This window comes from Peromyscus eremicus, chromosome 13 (assembly GCF_949786415.1).
Source record: "Peromyscus eremicus chromosome 13, PerEre_H2_v1, whole genome shotgun sequence".
Lineage (NCBI taxonomy): Eukaryota > Metazoa > Chordata > Mammalia > Rodentia > Cricetidae > Peromyscus > Peromyscus eremicus.
This window is the reverse complement of record NC_081429.1, coordinates 3,056,294-3,073,723: the sequence shown is the minus strand read 5'-3', so window position 1 is coordinate 3,073,723 and position 17,430 is coordinate 3,056,294. Positions and strand designations below refer to the sequence as shown.

Below are 17,430 nucleotides of genomic sequence, written 5' to 3'. Positions count from 1 at the left end.
CTGGAACTCACTATGTAGACCAGGCTGGCCTCAAACTCCTAGAGATCTACCTGCCTCTACCTCCCGAGTGCTGGAATTAAAGGCGTGCACCACCACTGCCCAGTGTTTGGTTGGTTTTGAGTCAATGTATTTGCTATGTATTTGCAAGAGCACAGAATAGCCTTTAATCTCCCTTCCATCTTCCTGCCAAGGGTCAGAAGACCTGCTTTTACGACCTTGAGCCACCACACCTCGCTGGATCATGTTTCTCTGATCTCCTCATCCATCCATGAACACATGACTTACCCTCACACCTCTTGGCTACAGTGAATAATGCTGAACCTCATACACACAGAATCTGGGCGTAAACTATACTCTGAAGTGGGATCACTGCATCGCTATAGGAAGCTCCCAGTTCCTTAGCCTAGGTTACACTTGCAGATGTGCCCAGGATCTATGCAGAGCACTCACCTTGGGATCTCGCCACCTGTCCAAGAGAATAGGGGTTAACACCAAGGGTAGGAGTTAACACCAAGGATAAAACCTGCCTGCTCCTCAGAAAGACCCAGGCCTTGCCTTGGTTTGGCTCAGGATCTTGTACAACCTCTATTCCCATTTGCATTCAAACACACTCAAAACTAGCTACAATACACACAAGGGTCTGGACCCACCAGCTCATTCTTTCCAATTCAGTACTTCTCCTGGCCAATGCTCCCGGATATCTTACCTGCTCCAAGTCCAGGGGAGAGGAAATTGGGAGTAACTCTCACTGAAACAAGAAATGTGATGGATCCTCAAGGGACAGAGTAGCAGAGGGTTGATGAGCACTGCAATATAAGATTACAGTAACTGGGCCGGGCGGTGGTGGCACACGCCTTTAATCCCAGCACTCAAGAGGCAGAGGCAGGCGGATCTCTGTGAGTTCGAGGCCAGCCTGGGCTACAGAGTGAGTTCCACGAAAGGTGCAAAGCTACACAGAGAAACCCTGTCTCGAAAAACCGAAAAAAAAAAAAAAGATTACAGTAACTGCCTCAGCCTTCCACCTAATGGGGGGGGGGGGAGACAGGGCGGGGAGATGCCTGGGACCCACTATAGTTCCAGATTCAGGACGTTGGTCTGGACTTCCATATCCAGCAACCTTCTTAAGCCTGACATGCTTCAGTTCACAGGGTAGGGTGGGGCTGGGGTAGAGCCTGAGAATTAGGGAGGGCCCCTGAGCCTTTCAAACAGGAACTAAGTCTTCCCCTATTTAAGGCGAGGCAGTCAGAGCCTCAGCTAGTACTCTGGTCTTCCAAGTTCACCCTCGACGATCGTCAGAGCTACCACCAGCCAGCCACAACCATGTGGGGAGCTTGTGTGCTGTTGCTGGGCCTCAGGCTACAGCTGTCACTTAGCGTCATCCCAGGTAATGAGGCTCCTTCCGATGCATGCTCCTTTCGCACACCTGGGCCTCCAGTCTGACCCTTCCTCTGCTCTCCCCCTTGGCCAGTGGAGGAGGAGAACCCAGCCTTCTGGAACCAAAAGGCAGCCGAGGCCCTGGATGTTGCCAAGAAGCTGCAGCCCATTCAGACGTCAGCCAAGAACCTCATCATCTTCCTGGGGGACGGTGAGTGTTCGAGGCCTGGCCACCCTGGGGCCCTTGCTCTCCAGGTACCCAAGGCCACTGATGGGTCCAGGAAGGTCTGGGAGCTCGGCTCTGACCAGGTTCTGCTCCTTCAGGGATGGGGGTGCCCACAGTGACAGCCACCAGGATCCTAAAGGGACAGTTGGAAGGCCATCTAGGACCTGAGACACCCCTAGCCATGGACCGCTTCCCATACATGGCTCTGTCCAAGGTGAGTACTGGGACACTTCTGGGATGGGGGTGGGGGGACTGGGTATGGCTGGAGGAGGAAGAACCCAGAACATCTGGGGTCCAAGTTGGCAACCAGGACAGTGAACCTGTCACAGGAAGCAAGGACTGATGTCTACCAGCAGGACACAGCTGAGAGTGTCTCTGTCCCCAGACATACAACGTGGACAGACAGGTCCCAGACAGTGCAGGCACAGCCACTGCCTATCTCTGTGGGGTCAAGGCCAACTACAAGACCATCGGCGTGAGCGCAGCTGCCCGATTCGACCAGTGCAACACCACATTTGGCAACGAGGTCGTCTCAGTGATGTATCGTGCCAAACAAGCAGGTGGGTTGGAGCTGGGTGTGGAAGCACACGCCATTAATCCCAGCACTTGAGAGGCAGAGGCAGGCAGATCTGAGTTCAAGGCCAGCCTGGTCTACAGAGTGAGGACTTGTGCAAAACAATAACAAAACCCAAAGAGCAAGTGGGTTGGGGCCTGGCTAAGGGGCTAGGGCAGGCTTGTAGCACTAGGTTGCACACCTGATTCCTGTCATTTCCAGGAAAGTCTGTGGGAGTGGTGACCACCACGTCGGTGCAGCACGCCTCTCCAGCTGGCACCTACGCACACACGGTGAACCGTGATTGGTACTCGGATGCAGAAATGTCCGCCTCAGCGCTGCAGGAGGGCTGCAAGGACATCTCTCTACAGCTCATCTCCAACGTGGACATTGACGTGAGCTGCAGATGTGAGGGGGAGTGGGGCTGCGGCAAGGTGTCACTCACTGCAGACCATACAGCCCACAGTCTGAGTTCTGAGTCCTGTAGGACACAGAGGGGTTGGGAAGGTTCAGCCAGGAAGTCCCTTCCCTCAGACCTGCAGGGACCAGGTGCTGTTGCAAAAGAATAGAGGATCACTTAGATCCCAGTTCACCTCTGATTCTAGGTGATCCTCGGTGGTGGCCGCAAGTTCATGTTTCCCAAGGGAACACCAGACCAGGAATATCCAGACAACGCTGGCCAGGCTGGAACCAGGCTGGATGGACAGAACCTCGTTCAAGAGTGGCTGGCAAAGTATCAGGTATGGGGGGGGTGCTAGGGCAAAGGGCATAGCAGGGTCAGTGAGGGTGTGCATCCGAAGGTGTGTACTTAACAGACTGGCTGTGTCTCTGCAGGGAGGAGCCAAATATGTTTGGAACCGCACAGAGCTCATTCAGGCGTCCCTGGACCCATCTGTGACTCACCTCATGGGTAATAATTCCTATTTCTTGCCCTGGAACCCCTCCATTAGGAAATTGTGGGGGGGGTGTGTGTCCTTAATCCCCTGTCTGGTGTTCACCATGGATTTTTTTATTCTTCAGGCCTCTTTGAGCCTGAACACATGAAATATGACATCTACCGAGACCCTACCCAGGACCCCTCCCTGGCAGAGATGACAGAGGTGGCCGTGCGCATGCTGAGCAGGAACCCCCGAGGCTTCTACCTCTTTGTGGAAGGTGAGTGGTTGAGCCTGGAGAAAAGAGGAGGAAGCAGGGTCCAGGGCAGACTGGAACATCTCCCCACCACTGGTTTCCTGCAGGGGGCCGCATCGACCATGGTCATCACGAAGTCATAGCTTATCGTGCACTGACTGAGACTGTCATGTTCGACTCGGCCATTGACAAAGCGGACCAGCTCACCAGTGAGCAGGACACCATGATCCTTGTCACTGCTGACCACTCCCACGTCTTCTCTTTTGGTGGCTACACACTTAGGGGGACCTCCATTTTTGGTAGGTGTGGTGGGGAGGGGGCAGATATTGCTGCCTTGTAGGGATCTGGTGACTAGGCAAAAGGTAAAGGTGTGCCGAAGTCAGTCTGAAAAACAATCATCCCCTCTCCCTGCAGGGCTAGCTCCCTTCAAGGCTCAGGATGGCAAATCCTTTACCTCGATCCTATATGGCAACGGTCCCAGTTATAAGCTCCAGGAAGGTGTCCGGCCCGATGTCACTGACAAGGAGAGCCGTAAGTTCTGTGGGGTTGTCAACTGGGGCAGGGGCTGAGAGTACTCATAGAGGTGGAAGCCACTGCTCTGAACACCCCTTCTTTGCAGGCGACCCCACATACCAGCAGCAGGCGGCTGTACCGCTGTCCTCAGAGACCCACAGCGGGGAGGACGTGGCGATATTCGCGCGTGGCCCGCAGGCACACCTGGTGCACGGAGTGCAGGAGCAGAACTACATCGCGCACCTCATGGCCTTTGCAGGCTGCCTGGAGCCCTACACCGACTGCGGCCTGGCGCCCCCTGCCGGCCAGAGCAGTGCGGCGAGCCGGGGCCAGACCTCCACCCTGATGCTCCTGTTGGCAGAGACAATGTTGATGGTGGTGGCAGCTGAGCCCTGATTACCTAAGCTCACTGGACTCCACCCTAGTACCCCACTGCTGGCTCCAGTGCTTTCTGCTGGTTCTGTTTTCTGGGCTCCACCTGTCCCTCTGGTTTCGTTCCCCACTTCCATGTTTTCGAATCTCATATCAAACTTGGGCTGCGGGTTGCGGAGACTGCAGCCCCACCTTAGGCTCCAACAGATCATCTCACGGAGTGTTAATCAACCGGCCTCAGACCTGACAGCACTTCCCTGCCTTGAGTACTGAGACAAGACAAACTCCAGTACTTACTGATCATGGTAAAACCATCAGGCAGCCTTGAAGACCCAGTGTCTGAGTCACCAACACTGGACAGCCCCCATTGCCAGACTGTTGGCTTCTGGTGAACCTTGGACAACAGACCCAGCAAAGCTTTGACACAGCCATCCACTGATGCTTATTAGGCCATCCACCTTTATCCAGACTCCTTTAGGAGGCCGGGCACACGGAGAGCCTTGTCCCTACCCCAGCATCTGGGTGGTGGCTTCTTCCTCAATCTACTGGGCCTGCACTTGGCATTTTCCCTCCAGCTTTTGAGACAGGGTCTTGCCTAGTCTAGATTTCAGTCCCCCATCTTCTTACCTCAGCTTCCCAAATTCTGGGATTATAGATGTCCCCTGCTGTGTCGGGCTAGCATAAAGATGCAGAACATTTCCCACCTTCCTGGGCCCTCCATTCTCCTGGGGACAATAAAACCAACTGTTACACAAGGTCAGTCTAGTTCTTGTTCGCCTAAGGCCATTGAGAGGGTGGTCTCTGGGTGGGGATGGAGGCGGGCGCACTACCACAGGTGATTTGGCCCTGCAGGGCCAGCCCGTCATATCATGCCACAGGTGATCTTGTATCAGGGATGGATTGGTCCTGCAGCCAGCTCCCACACATGAACGAGAAATCCTGGGACCAGTCAACCGATGCCACGTTGGCGGACAGAGAACAACACGAAGGCCTTGCATGCGGGCCAGCCCTCACTCAGACTCCTGCCCACTGCACAGGGCTCAGATTGAACACCAGCGAGCACATTTTGTGTCAGTTCCAGAGAAGAGACAGCAAGGCCCCTTGGGCTCCGCAGGTGCCACACTGGCTCATGTACTTGACTGCCCAGGATTCACCGTAGTTTGCAGGCACAGAATGTAGAGTCTCTATTGTGCCAATGCCTCCAGTGTCTTGGTTGGTTATACCTCAGGCCCTGGGGCTACTACTGCAGGAAGAGCAGAGGCAGACTCTGAGGAACGCCTCAGCTTGATGCAGCTCAGGAGCTGGGAGTGGGAACAGTCAGGGCAGACACTGTCCAGGGACTGGAGACTTACTTCCAAGGCTTGGCCCCTCTCTGCTGCTTGTGGAGGAGGGAGAGGCTCTGAGTAGCTACTATTCCTTGCAAGCACCATCAAGTCACTGGACCCCTTTCGTCATCCTGCACACACATACCAGGCTGCAGATTTGAGAATTCCCTGGTTGAAAGCAGGAAAGCACAGGGCGTTCAGTCTGACACATAGTAGGTCTTCACTGACAGCCTGGTTCTTCTGTCTTTGCCTTTCAACTAAGGTCAAATAGGACAGAGACAGCGGCTGCTGGAAGCTGGGTGGTGGTGGTGGCGGCGGCGGCGGCGGCGGCGGCGGCGGCGGCGGCGGCGGCGGCGCACGCCTTTAATCCCAGCACCTGGGAGGCAGAGGCAGGCGGATCTCTGTGAGTTCAAGGCCAGCCTGCTCTACAGACTGAGTTCTGGGTCAGCCAGGGCTCACCTGAAAAACCCCAAACAAAACAGTTTTGGAGAGTAGAGATGAAGTAAGGGCATTGTGTGACCTTGCAGCCTGTCCTGTCTCGGTTTGGATTGAGATCCTCTTGATGGTGATAGTGTGACAGACTCTTCTTTACCCCAGGCTAGGCCTGAACTTGCTAAGTAACTGTGGATAACCTTGAACTTCTGATCTTGCCTCTACGGCCTGAATGTGAAATTACAGGCATGTACTGCCGTGGCCCACTCCACACTGTGCTGGGGGATGAAACTCAGCTTTGCATGCTAGGCAAGCACTCTACCAACTGAGCTGAACCCCCAGCCCCCTGGGGTTCTCTTTTATTTTATTTTATTTTATTTTGGTTTTTGAGACAGGGTTTCTCTGTGTAGCCTTGCACCTTTCCTGGAACTCACTCTGTAGCCCAGGCTGGCCTCGAACTCACAGAGATCCGCCTGCCTCTGCCTCCCGAGTGCTGGGATTAAAGGCGTGCGCCACCACCGCGCGGCTCCTGGGATTCTCAAAAGAGACAAGGAACAGGACTTCGTTCCCCTGTAAGCCTGGCTGTCACCTCACCACCAGGTGGGAGCCGTCTTGATGAGTGTCCCTTCCGTTGGACATACTCCTTCACCTCAGTCTCCTCAGGTCGACACTCCTTGTCCTTGGCTACAGCTGCAGAGGCCCAGCAGGTCACCGAGGCTCCTTTCTGGGAAACGGGTGTCTTTTGCCTTGAAAATCTCCTTTCTGTCCTCACCAAAGGGCTCTGACAAGTTCTCCAGTGAATGGGGGTGCCTTGTGAATGGGGGTGCCTGTTTCTTTGTGGAGATGGGATGACCAGAGCAAGGCCCCGCCTCTCGGGCCTCCATCAGGATGGGTCACTCTCCTGGAATGATTTTAGTGCTGGTCCAGCACCTGACTTGCAGGCCCACTATGATTCCAAGGCTTTCCTTTTTGTTCTGAAGCTTGGGGCATCCCTCCCCCCACCCCTGCCCCGTCACTTCTTCCCCCATCTCCCACAGTGCTGACCACAGCAGGTCTACTTAGAACTACTAAAACAGGGAGACCTCTACTGTCAGCCATGAGTACAGGGGAACTATATTTCAAGCAGGCAAACTGAAAGCAATGCCAATACATCCTCCCCAGGTGCTTATCTGGGTTAGAATTCGGAGGCTGGGACTTATATCATTCTGTTATTTTTTTTATAATAAAATATCCGAGGCTGCATAACTTACAAGAAATGGGAATGTGTTTACCTAGTATTCTGAAGGCTGGAACATTCTCTAACAAGCTACCAGTGTCTTCCTAGAGATTTTCACTGTGGGTTCCTGTGGCAAGTGACAGGTAGCTTACAAGGTCAGCCATGCCCCTCTCCCCACCCGTACTTGTCCTGGGAATTGAACTTGGCGCCTCACACTACTGTTGAACTGTATTATATTCTTAGCCCTGATTTTGAAGGAAGTTTTACTGTGGGTAAAGTGCCACCAAGGAGCATGGCGCACTTGTGTGTGTGCGTGTGTGTGTGTGTGTGTGTGTGTGTGTGTGTGTGTGTGTGTGTGAGGAAGAGTCAGTGAACAAAGGAAACTTAACTGTTGAGCTGTTTGAAGAAGTTGCCACAGCCACCCAACCTTTAGACACCACCAGACAGCAGCCATGAAAACCTAAATAAGACCACATTTCCCACGCCAGCCAAAAGGTTACAATATGCTGAAGCTGTGGTGGTCCCTTGAACACTTTGAGGCAAGTTCTCCTTATAGCATATATTGACCTCAATGTCAGCCTCCTGAGTCCTGAAAGCACAGATGTGTGGTCCCACGCCAGTAGTCCTCATCATTTTTTTTTTTTCTTGAGACATGGTCTTGCTCCGTAACCCAGGCTGTCTGGGAATTCACTGTGTAGTGCAGGCAGCCTTTGGCTCCCAGGTGCTGCAGTTACAGACATAAGCTAGCACACCTGTCCTCACCAACAGTTCTTAGCTGCAGCATCCTTCCTTTACATTAATCTATTACGTATTCTCCTCCCCACGTGCATGTGCACTTGGCTAAGGCGGTGTGAGTGTGGAGGTCGGAGGACAACTCTTAGGAGTTGGTCCCCTCTTCTAGTGGGTTCTAGGGATGGAGCTCAAGGCTTCAGGTTAGGGGCAGGTGGCTTACCTGCTGAGCCATCTGGCTGGCTCTGTAACACACTTCTAAGTTAGGGAACCCACATTATTTAGACATAATGTTATCATATACTTACCCAAACTGTAAGCACAATTTTTATACGCCTTGGGAAACAACAACAAAGCCCACAGGACTTGCTTTAAGGTATTATTACTTCTGTGGCTGTGCTGGCTGGTTTCATGTCAACTTGACACAAGCTAGGGTCATCGCAGAGAAGGGAGCCTCAGTTGAGAAAATGTTTCCATAACATTGGGCTGCAGGCAAACCTGTAGGGCATTTCTTCCTGGCTTCCATAAAAAAGCAGGCTGAAGCCGGGCGGTGGTGGCGCACGCCTTTAATCCCAGCACCTGGGAGGCAGAGGCAGGCGGATCTCTGTGAGTTCAAGGCCAGCCTGGTCTACAAAGCGAGTTCCAGGACTGTCAGGACTGTTACACAGAGAAACCCTGTCTCAAAAAGCCAATAAGAGCCGGGCGGTGGTGGCGCACGCCTTTAATCCCAGCACTCGGGAGGCAGAGCCAGGTGGATCTCTGTGAGTTCGAGGCCAGCCTGGGCTACCAAGTGAGTTCCAGGAAAAGGCGCAAAGCTACACAGAGAAACCCTGTCTCAAAAAACCAAAAAAAAAAAAAAAAAAAAAAAGCCAATAAGAAAAAAGAAAAAGAAAGCAGGCTGAACAAGCCAGTAAGCAGCACCCCTCCATGGCTTCTGCTTCAGTGCCTGACTCCAGGTCCCTGCCCTGCGTGAGTTCCTGACCTCACTGCTTTTGATGATTATGTGGAACTGTGAGTAAAATAAAATAAACCCTTTCCTCCCCAAGTTACTTCTTTTCCCTTTTGCCATGGTGTTTCATCACAGCAATAGTAACCCCTACTAAAATGGTGGCAGTCTGCAGCTACAACCTCCAAGGTGTGCCTTGCATTTAACAAACACTATCATTCATCGCTGCTGCATGGTTCACTGCTTATGGAAATGCTATTTTTTTTTTCAAGACAGGTTTTCTCTGTGTAGCTCTGGCTATCATGGAACTCACTCTGTAGACCAGACTGGCCTCGAACTCACAGAGATCGCCTGCCTCTGGCTCCTGAGTGCTGGGATTAAAGGTGTGTGCCACCACCGCTCAGCTGGAAATACTGTTTTCATCCCTGTCCTATTGATGAATGCTGGGACTGCTCCCAATGTTTGGCTGTTAAGAAGGTCACTTTGATCAGGCTGGTACATAGAGCCTGGGTTACAAATGTGATAATTTTTCCTGTCATAGCATAGCTACATGCCAGCATGTGCATGCTTGGACCTTCCTGGGTGATGCTCCCTGGACTTTCCTGGATGATGTTCCCTAGACTTCCCAGGTGTTGTTCCCTGGACTTCCTGGGTGATGCTCCCTGGACTTCCTGGATGATGATCCCTGGACTTCCTGGATGATGATCCCTGGACTTCCTGGATGATGCTCCTGTCTCTAGTGCATGGAACTCACTACGCCTCTCAGGTGCTCCCCACAGGTGACCTGTAAGTCTTTGCAATATGAGGGTGTTTAATCTGTGGTGCTTGGACACCTCTCCACATGCCCATTGGTCTCCTTTCAGTTTACTGTGTGAAGATCCCAGAAGGATGTAAGGATCTTCAGGAAAAAGCAGAAAAGAGGGTCGTGGACAGACAGTGAAACCAAAGGCACCTGGGAAGAAGGGACAGAGGCAGTAGAAACTGCAATGTATTGACACAGGCAGCCAGGCTGCATTCACGGCTGCATGCATTGGTATGTGTGGCTAGCTGTGCACACCTCCCTGGGGGTCGATCAGCCTTCTGGCTCACAGTAAGCCTGGACATCAGGAGCTCCTCACTACATCACCAGCATGAGTGTGTCTTCTTTGGACCTGGAACCGAGAGAGAGGGAGGAGCAGACCGTGGGAGGAGGGAACAAGCAATTTCCCTGAATAATTACAGTGTTTAGTGACGCTGCAGGAGCCGAGACTCCCAGCCCTTGGGTGGGCAGGGACCTAGAGTGGCCAGGAATCCCAGAAGCCCCAACTCCCAGTACAGTGCCCCACGGCGTCCCTACCTGTAGGGACAGTGAACGATGACTAGGGAAAGGCTGATGGGTGGAGGGAAGCTCTTCCCACCCCTCCCCATGCTGGATGGACTGGAGTGGATGGGACTTCAGCTACTTCTTGGTTGGAGGGAAGGATTATAATTGTGTTCCTGAAGTTGGGACAATAAATGTCTGGAAAATCTTCTAGAATTTGAAAGTTGACTTCTGCCCTAGATTCCTGTCTCCCCCTACCTACCGCACCAAAAAAAAAAAATAAAATAAAAAATAAAATAAACTAACAAGGACAAACACACTCTGTAGCTTGTACCTAGCTCAGCATGAGGGGAGCAAGGAGGTGTCTGGGCTGGGGTTGGGGCTGCAGGGAAGGATGGGCCCCAGGTCTTCTACTGTGTGTCTGTTGGTGTCCCATCGGGCAAGTCCCTCCCTCCCATGCTCTGGGAGCCTGTTCTAGTACAGTGCCTGGGCACCTGCAGGGTTTTCATCGGTCACCTGCTCAGCCTGCTGAGGACCATTGCTAAGGGGCAGAAGGCCCAGGAGCTAGATCTTGCAGCTGAGCCCCTGCTAACTGACTGGCCAGTGTGAGCAGAGGGGCTGGGGGATTATTGGTGGAGCTGGAGCAGGGTGGAACTGGAGCAGGGCAGGGCCAGTCTGCTCTCCACTCCAGATCCCCATGTCAGGTAGAGCAGACAGCGATGCTGAAGCAGCTGTAGACACTGCAGTGTGACCTAGACCTGGTGGGCAGCAGAGGATATGGGAGGGCTTCCCCCGGGGTAGACCAGAACTCTGCATCTGGACTCGGTGTGTTCTTGTTGCTTCTCTTATAGCTCCTCCTACTCTGTGACCTTTCTGAGAGTGCTCAAGTGGCCACCGGACTAGTTCTCCCAGAAGGACTTCTGAGGATGAGGAGGTGGTGCTAGCCGCACCCACACAGGTGTCCCAGCTCATCCTCCTCACCCCAAAGGTGAGGCTACTTCTGCACCCCTGACTCCTTGCCTCGGAGACCCTCCATTAGCATGAATCATCCCGGGTCACATGCTGGCGCTCACTGCTGCCCCATGGGAGCCTGGGCAGGTTGGGGTCCTCCTCAACTGCCCTTGCCTCCTGGGACGGTGAGGTGGAGAGTCTGGATGTTTTCCAGGGCAGGTGTGACCACAGCTATCTGCCCTGCCCACCTTGGGGACAGACTATGGTCTCTGCCAATCTGGAATCTGAGTCCAGTCAAGGCCAACTCTGAGGCAGCCCCAGTGAGTGATTCTGGAGTGGAAACTGTACTGGCCATGACCCATTAGGGTCCTTCCTAGTCAGAACCAGGAACATGTTCCTCTGTGTCACTGGGGCTTTGGACACTTCGGGATAAGCTTTGCATACTTTGCCTTAGTACGCTAGCTGCTCCTTAGATCCCCTGCCCAACCTCTATAGCTGCTTAAGGGGTGGAGCCTTAGGCAAGGGCTGAGCTGTGTGTAGCTAAGCTGTTTGACCCTTAGAAACCGGAAGTTCACTGTCGGGAAGTGGAACCTGCACGCCGTGACTGTTCCCTCACTTGTACAGGGCCCCCTGTGTTGCTGTGTATCACTTTGCCAATGCCCCCAACTGTCTGCTCCTCTCCCTCACTCCGGTTTCTGGTGTCCATTTCTCTCTCCACCTCGACCCGAACACTCAGCTTTTCCTTCCAGAAAGCGCCGCTGCCCTCACGTTGTATAATAGTTCATTTTATTATTGCAACATCTCCCGGGAGAATGAAGGCATCATTCTTTGCTTGGACATTAATGTGCAAGCCAGACATAAAGGCACATGCATGTAATTATAGCACCTGGGAGGCTGAGGCAGCAGGATCGTGAGTTTGAGGCCCAGTGGGGGCAGCTGAGGACCGTCAAATAGAAACCCTCTCCAGGGTCTGTTGGATGTGCTGTGGACACCAGGCCAAGAAAGGCCAACACATTCTTGTTCAGTCTTTGCCCTGGGGGGACATCAAGTGCCTACGTGGTCCTTCTCAGGCACAGGCTGAGCTGTGACTTAGTGTGTGGCGTCACGTTTTCTGGAAGCTGAGATCAGCGGCAAACACCAGAGAGAGCTGCCCAGGGGTGGCTGTGAGTGGCATTCCCTCAGTCTGCTGGGCATCCTGTTGGGTTGTGGTGGTCTGGGAGGGGAGTGCTGTAGGTTCCGAGGCGGTTGTAACACTCTGAGTGAGATTGGTTGTTGGAGTTCATGATAGAATGGCAGGATTGGCAACCTGAGTTAGAGCTGAGATTCGAAACCTGAAGCCAAGGTTCAGTGAACCCGAGGGACAGGAGGCGTCCAGAGAGGAGCAACAGAGAGGTACACTGGAGCCAGCAGTGGGGTACTAGGGTGGAGTCCAGTGAGCTTAGGTAATCAGGGCTCAGCTGCCACCACCATCAACATTGTCCCTGCCAACAGGAGCATCAGGGTGGAGGTCTGGCCCCGGCTCGCCGCACTGCTCTGGCCGGCAGGGGGCGGCAGGCCGCAGTCGGTGTAGGGCTCCAGGCAGCCTGCAAAGGCCATGAGGTGCGCGATGTAGTTCTGCTCCTGCACTCCGTGCACCAGGTGTGCCTGCGGGCCACGCGCGAATATCGCCACGTCCTCCCCGCTGTGGGTCTCTGAGGACAGCGGTACAGCCGCCTGCTGCCGGTACGAGGGCTCACCTGCAAAGAAGGGGTGTTCAGAGCAGAGCTTCCACCTCTATGAGTACTCTCAGCCCCTGCCCCAGTTGACAACCCCACAGAACTTACGGCTCTCCTTGTCAGTGACATCGGGCCGGACACCTTCCTGGAGCTTATAGCTGGGACCGTTGCCATATAGGATCGAGGTAAAGGATTTGCCATCCTGAGCCTTGAAGGGAGCTAGCCCTGCAGGGAGAGGGGATGATTGTTTTTCAGACTGACTTCGGCACACCTTTACCTTTTGCCTAGTCACCAGATCCCTACAAGGCAGCAATATCTGCCCCCTCCCCACCACACCTACCAAAAATGGAGGTCCCCCTAAGTGTGTAGCCACCAAAAGAGAAGACGTGGGAGTGGTCAGCAGTGACAAGGATCATGGTGTCCTGCTCACTGGTGAGCTGGTCCGCTTTGTCAATGGCCGAGTCGAACATGGCGGTCTCAGTCAGTGCACGATAAGCTATGACTTCATGATGACCATGGTCGATGCGGCCCCCTGCAGGAAACCAGTGGTGGGGAGATGTTCCAGTCTGCCCTGGACCCTGCTTCCTCCTCTTTTCTCCAGGCTCAACCACTCACCTTCCACAAAGAGGTAGAAGCCTCGGGGGTTCCTGCTCAGCATGCGCACGGCCACCTCTGTCATCTCCGCCAGGGAGGGGTCCTGGGTAGGGTCTCGGTAGATGTCATATTTCATGTGTTCAGGCTCAAAGAGGCCTGAAGAATAAAAAAATCCATGGTGAACACCAGACAGGGGATTAAGGACACACACACCCCCACCCACTCCCCTACACACACAATTTCCTAATGGAGGGGTTCCAGGGCAAGAAATAGGAATTATTACCCATGAGGTGAGTCACAGATGGGTCCAGGGACGCCTGAATGAGCTCTGTGCGGTTCCAAACATATTTGGCTCCTCCCTGCAGAGACACAGCCAGTCTGTTAAGTACACACCTTCGGATGCACACCCTCACTGACCCTGCTATGCCCTTTGCCCTAGCACCCCCCCCACCTGATACTTTGCCAGCCACTCTTGAACGAGGTTCTGTCCATCCAGCCTGGTTCCAGCCTGGCCAGCGTTGTCTGGATATTCCTGGTCTGGTGTTCCCTTGGGAAACATGAACTTGCGGCCACCACCGAGGATCACCTAGAATCAGAGGTGACTGGGATCTAAGTGATCCTCTATTCTTTTGCAACAGCACCTGGTCCCTGCAGGTCTGAGGGAAGGGACTTCCTGGCTGAACCTTCCCAACCCCTCTGTGTCCTACAGGACTCAGAACTCAGACTGTGGGCTGTATGGTCTGCAGTGAGTGACACCTTGCCGCAGCCCCACTCCCCCTCACATCTGCAGCTCACGTCAATGTCCACGTTGGAGATGAGCTGTAGAGAGATGTCCTTGCAGCCCTCCTGCAGCGCTGAGGCGGACATTTCTGCATCCGAGTACCAATCACGGTTCACCGTGTGTGCGTAGGTGCCAGCTGGAGAGGCGTGCTGCACCGACGTGGTGGTCACCACTCCCACAGACTTTCCTGGAAATGACAGGAATCAGGTGGACAACCTAGTGCTGCAAGCCTGCTCTAGCCCCTTAGCCAGGCCCCAACCCACTTGCTCTTTGGGTTTTGTTATTGTTTTGCACAAGTCCTCACTCTGTAGACCAGGCTGGCCTTGAACTCAGATCTGCCTGCCTCTGCCTCTCAAGTGCTGGGATTAATGGCGTGTGCTTCCACACCCAGCTCCAACCCACCTGCTTGTTTGGCACGATACATCACTGAGACGACCTCGTTGCCAAATGTGGTGTTGCACTGGTCGAATCGGGCAGCTGCGCTCACACCGATGGTCTTGTAGTTGGCCTTGACCCCACACAGGTAGGCTGTGGCTGTGCCTGCACTGTCTGGGACCTGTCTGTCCACGTTGTATGTCTGGGGACAGAGACACTCTCAGCTGTGTCCTGCTGGTAGACATCAGTCCTTGCTTCCTGTGACAGGTTCACTGTCCTGGTTGCCAACTTGGACCCCAGATGTTCTGGGTTCTTCCTCCTCCAGCCATACCCAGTCCCCCCACCCCCATCCCAGAAGTGTCCCAGTGCTCACCTTGGACAGAGCCATGTATGGGAAGCGGTCCATGGCTAGGGGTGTCTCAGGTCCTAGATGGCTTTCCAACTGTCCCTTTAGGATCCTGGTGGCTGTCACTGTGGGCACCCCCATTCCTGAAGGAGCAGAACCTGGTCAGAGCCGAGCTCCCAGACCTTCCTGGACCCATCAGTAGCCTTGGGTACCTGGAGAGCAAGGGCCCCAGGGTGGCCAGGCCTCGAACACTCACCGTCCCCCAGGAAGATGATGAGGTTCTTGGCTGACGTCTGAATGGGCTGCAGCTTCTTGGCAGCATCCAGGGCCTCGGCTGCCTTTTGGTTCCAGAAGGCTGGGTTCTCCTCCTCCACTGGCCAAGGGGGAGAGCAGAGGTAGTTGTCAGCCACAAGGCTGTGTTTGTGAGCGGGGACAAGCAGGTAGGGAGCATTCTTACCTGGGATGACACCAAAGGACAGCTGTGGCCTGAGGCCCAGCAGCAGCACTACCCAGGCTCCCTGCATGGCTGGGGCTGGTGGAGGGATGGCAGTAGATGGGTAACTGGGACTTAAAGGGTTCTTGCTTGAAAAGCACGTGTCCCTCCCTCATCCTCAGGCTCCACCCTGACCCCACCCCTGCTGCTCTGGAAAGGAAGCCTTGCTGTCTGGAGAGAAGTGGCAGGGTGTGGCGTGGCTAGGGTGGCCTGGCCAGGGGTCTTGGCAGATGCCATGGTTGCCCTCCTCCTTAAGGGCGAGAGGCGGGGACGGCTTCCCCTGGGTGAGGATCCTGTGTTCTGTGTTGCTAGGCTACTCAGCTTTCTGCTCACCCATCCCTCTTGCTCCGGAGAGCCAGCTGGACTAGGATATGCTCTGGGCTGGGGCTGGAAACACAGAGCCTGGGTGCAGGGTCTGGATTTGGCCTTCAGACACTATGAGCTTCAGTGACATGAGAACAAGACTCACAGAGTGGCCTCAATGTCATGCTCACAATCTGCTCACCTGACTTTGAAGGAGTAAGTTGGGTACCAAGGCATGTAGTCTCAGAATGACTACTGCCTAGGTAAAGTGAGGCTAGCTGAGCACCAATGACTCATGGCCTGCTTTGCATCTGAAGTTATTATGCCAGGCTGGGAGAGCCCTGTCCTTGTGTTTGAGTATACATACATAAGGGTGATGCCCAGAGCATGCCAACTTGAGTGACTGCAGTGCCCTGAGCCAAACCTGGTCTTCCTGAGGAGTAGGCAGGGTTTACCCTTGCTGTTGATCCTACTCTCTTGGGCAGCTGAAGGGATTCCAGGGTGAGTGTTCTGTACATACCTTGAACACATCTGTAGGTGTAGCCTAGGATTAAAGAACTGGGAGCTGCTGGGTGGTAGCAGCAGAGGCAGGTAGATCTGAGTTCAAGGCCAGCCTGGTCTACAGAGTGAGTTCCTGGACAGCCAGGGCTACACAGAGAAACTCTGTCTTGAAAGAAAAAACAAAACAGAAAGAAAGAAAGAAAGAAAGAAAGAAAGAAAGAAAGAAAGAAAGAAAGAAAGAAAGAAAGAAAGAAAGAAAGGAAGGAAGGAAGAAAGAAAAGAAGAGAAAAGAAAAGAAAAGAAAAGAAAAGGAGGGAGGGAGGGAGGAGAGAGGCAGGCAGGCAGACAGACACTGGGAGCTTCCTGCAGCCTGAGGGTATGCTCAAAGTATTTCTGTGATGCAGTGATCCCATCTCAGAGTCTAGTTTGAGCCTAGATCCTGTGTGCCTGAGATTCAGCATTATTCACAGTAGCCAAGAGATGTTGGGATGAGCCACGTGCCCATGGATGGATGAGTGGATCAGAGAATGTGGTCCATAGGCACAATGGAATATCATTCAACCTTATCAAACGATAAATGATTAAAGGGACAGCCCTTTAATCCCAGCACTCTGTAGGCTAAAGCAGGAGGATGGAGGGTCCAAGGTCATTCTGCACTCCACTTGAGACCCTGTCTAGTTACTGTCCAGCCTGCTACCATTTTTCACTACACTCGATAAATCTGTTTTTGTTTTTTGCAAATGGAGAGTTTGAGGTCAGCCTGGATTACATGAGACCTTGTCTCAAAAACCAAACAAGACCAGGTGTTGCTGGGCACACCTTTAACTCTAGCACTCTAGAGGCAGAGGCAGGCGGACCTCTTTGAGTATGAGGCCAGCCTGATCTACATAGTGCATTCCAGGCCAGCCAGGGCTACATAGTGAGATTCTTTCAAAAGAAAGGGAAGGAAAGGAAAACAAACAAAACCCCCCAAACAGCATGGTACTGTTTATTTTAGTTTTGGCTGTCCTCAGCATTGAACTTAGGGCCTTGAACATTCTGGGTAAGAGTTCTACCAGAGCTGTATCACCAGCTCCCAAATAGTGCTATTGCTATACTATGAATTACTAGTAGTATTAAATTACTTGGTCCTTTTGAGACAGGGTCTCATGTAATGCAGGCTGACCTTTAACCCCTGATCTTCCTGCCTCCATCTCCTAAGCGCTGAGATTGTAGACACTTGCCCCCATCCCTGCCAGGTTTAGATGGTAAACT

General features: G+C 53.4%; 2 protein-coding genes across 2 annotated transcripts; one reads left to right on the top strand and one right to left on the bottom strand.

Annotated features, from left to right (window-relative positions):
• The first annotated feature begins 1,320 nt into the window (after positions 1–1,320).
• LOC131923597 (alkaline phosphatase, germ cell type-like) lies at positions 1,321–4,693 on the top strand. The gene is made up of 11 exons (XM_059278721.1): positions 1,321–1,384; positions 1,469–1,585; positions 1,699–1,814; positions 1,986–2,160; positions 2,376–2,548; positions 2,759–2,893; positions 2,988–3,063; positions 3,174–3,308; positions 3,392–3,583; positions 3,699–3,815; positions 3,904–4,693. The coding sequence occupies exons 1-11, from the start codon at positions 1,321–1,323 to the stop codon at positions 4,191–4,193; spliced, it is 1,590 nt and encodes a 529-aa protein (XP_059134704.1). The 3' UTR covers positions 4,194–4,693.
• Positions 4,694–12,514: 7,821 nt separating this feature from the next.
• LOC131923596 (alkaline phosphatase, germ cell type-like) lies at positions 12,515–14,735 on the bottom strand (the record flags this gene model as incomplete). Its single annotated transcript, XM_059278719.1, has 8 exons — positions 12,515–12,804; positions 12,892–13,008; positions 13,124–13,315; positions 13,399–13,533; positions 13,661–13,736; positions 13,829–13,963; positions 14,173–14,345; positions 14,561–14,735. Coding segments are annotated over 8 exons (1,293 nt in total), but the record flags the coding sequence as incomplete, so codon positions are not given.
• Positions 14,736–17,430: the final 2,695 nt, after the last annotated feature.

Bases quoted from the DNA above. Each gene is read 5' to 3' on its own strand.
- LOC131923597 (XM_059278721.1), top strand. From the start codon at position 1,321: ATGTGGGGAGCTTGTGTGCTGTTGCTGGGCCTCAGGCTACAGCTGTCA. The intron at 2,894-2,987 runs GTATGGGGGGGG...GTGTCTCTGCAG, and splicing joins AGTGGCTGGCAAAGTATCAG to GGAGGAGCCAAATATGTTTG. The intron at 3,584-3,698 runs GTAGGTGTGGTG...CTCTCCCTGCAG, and splicing joins TAGGGGGACCTCCATTTTTG to GGCTAGCTCCCTTCAAGGCT.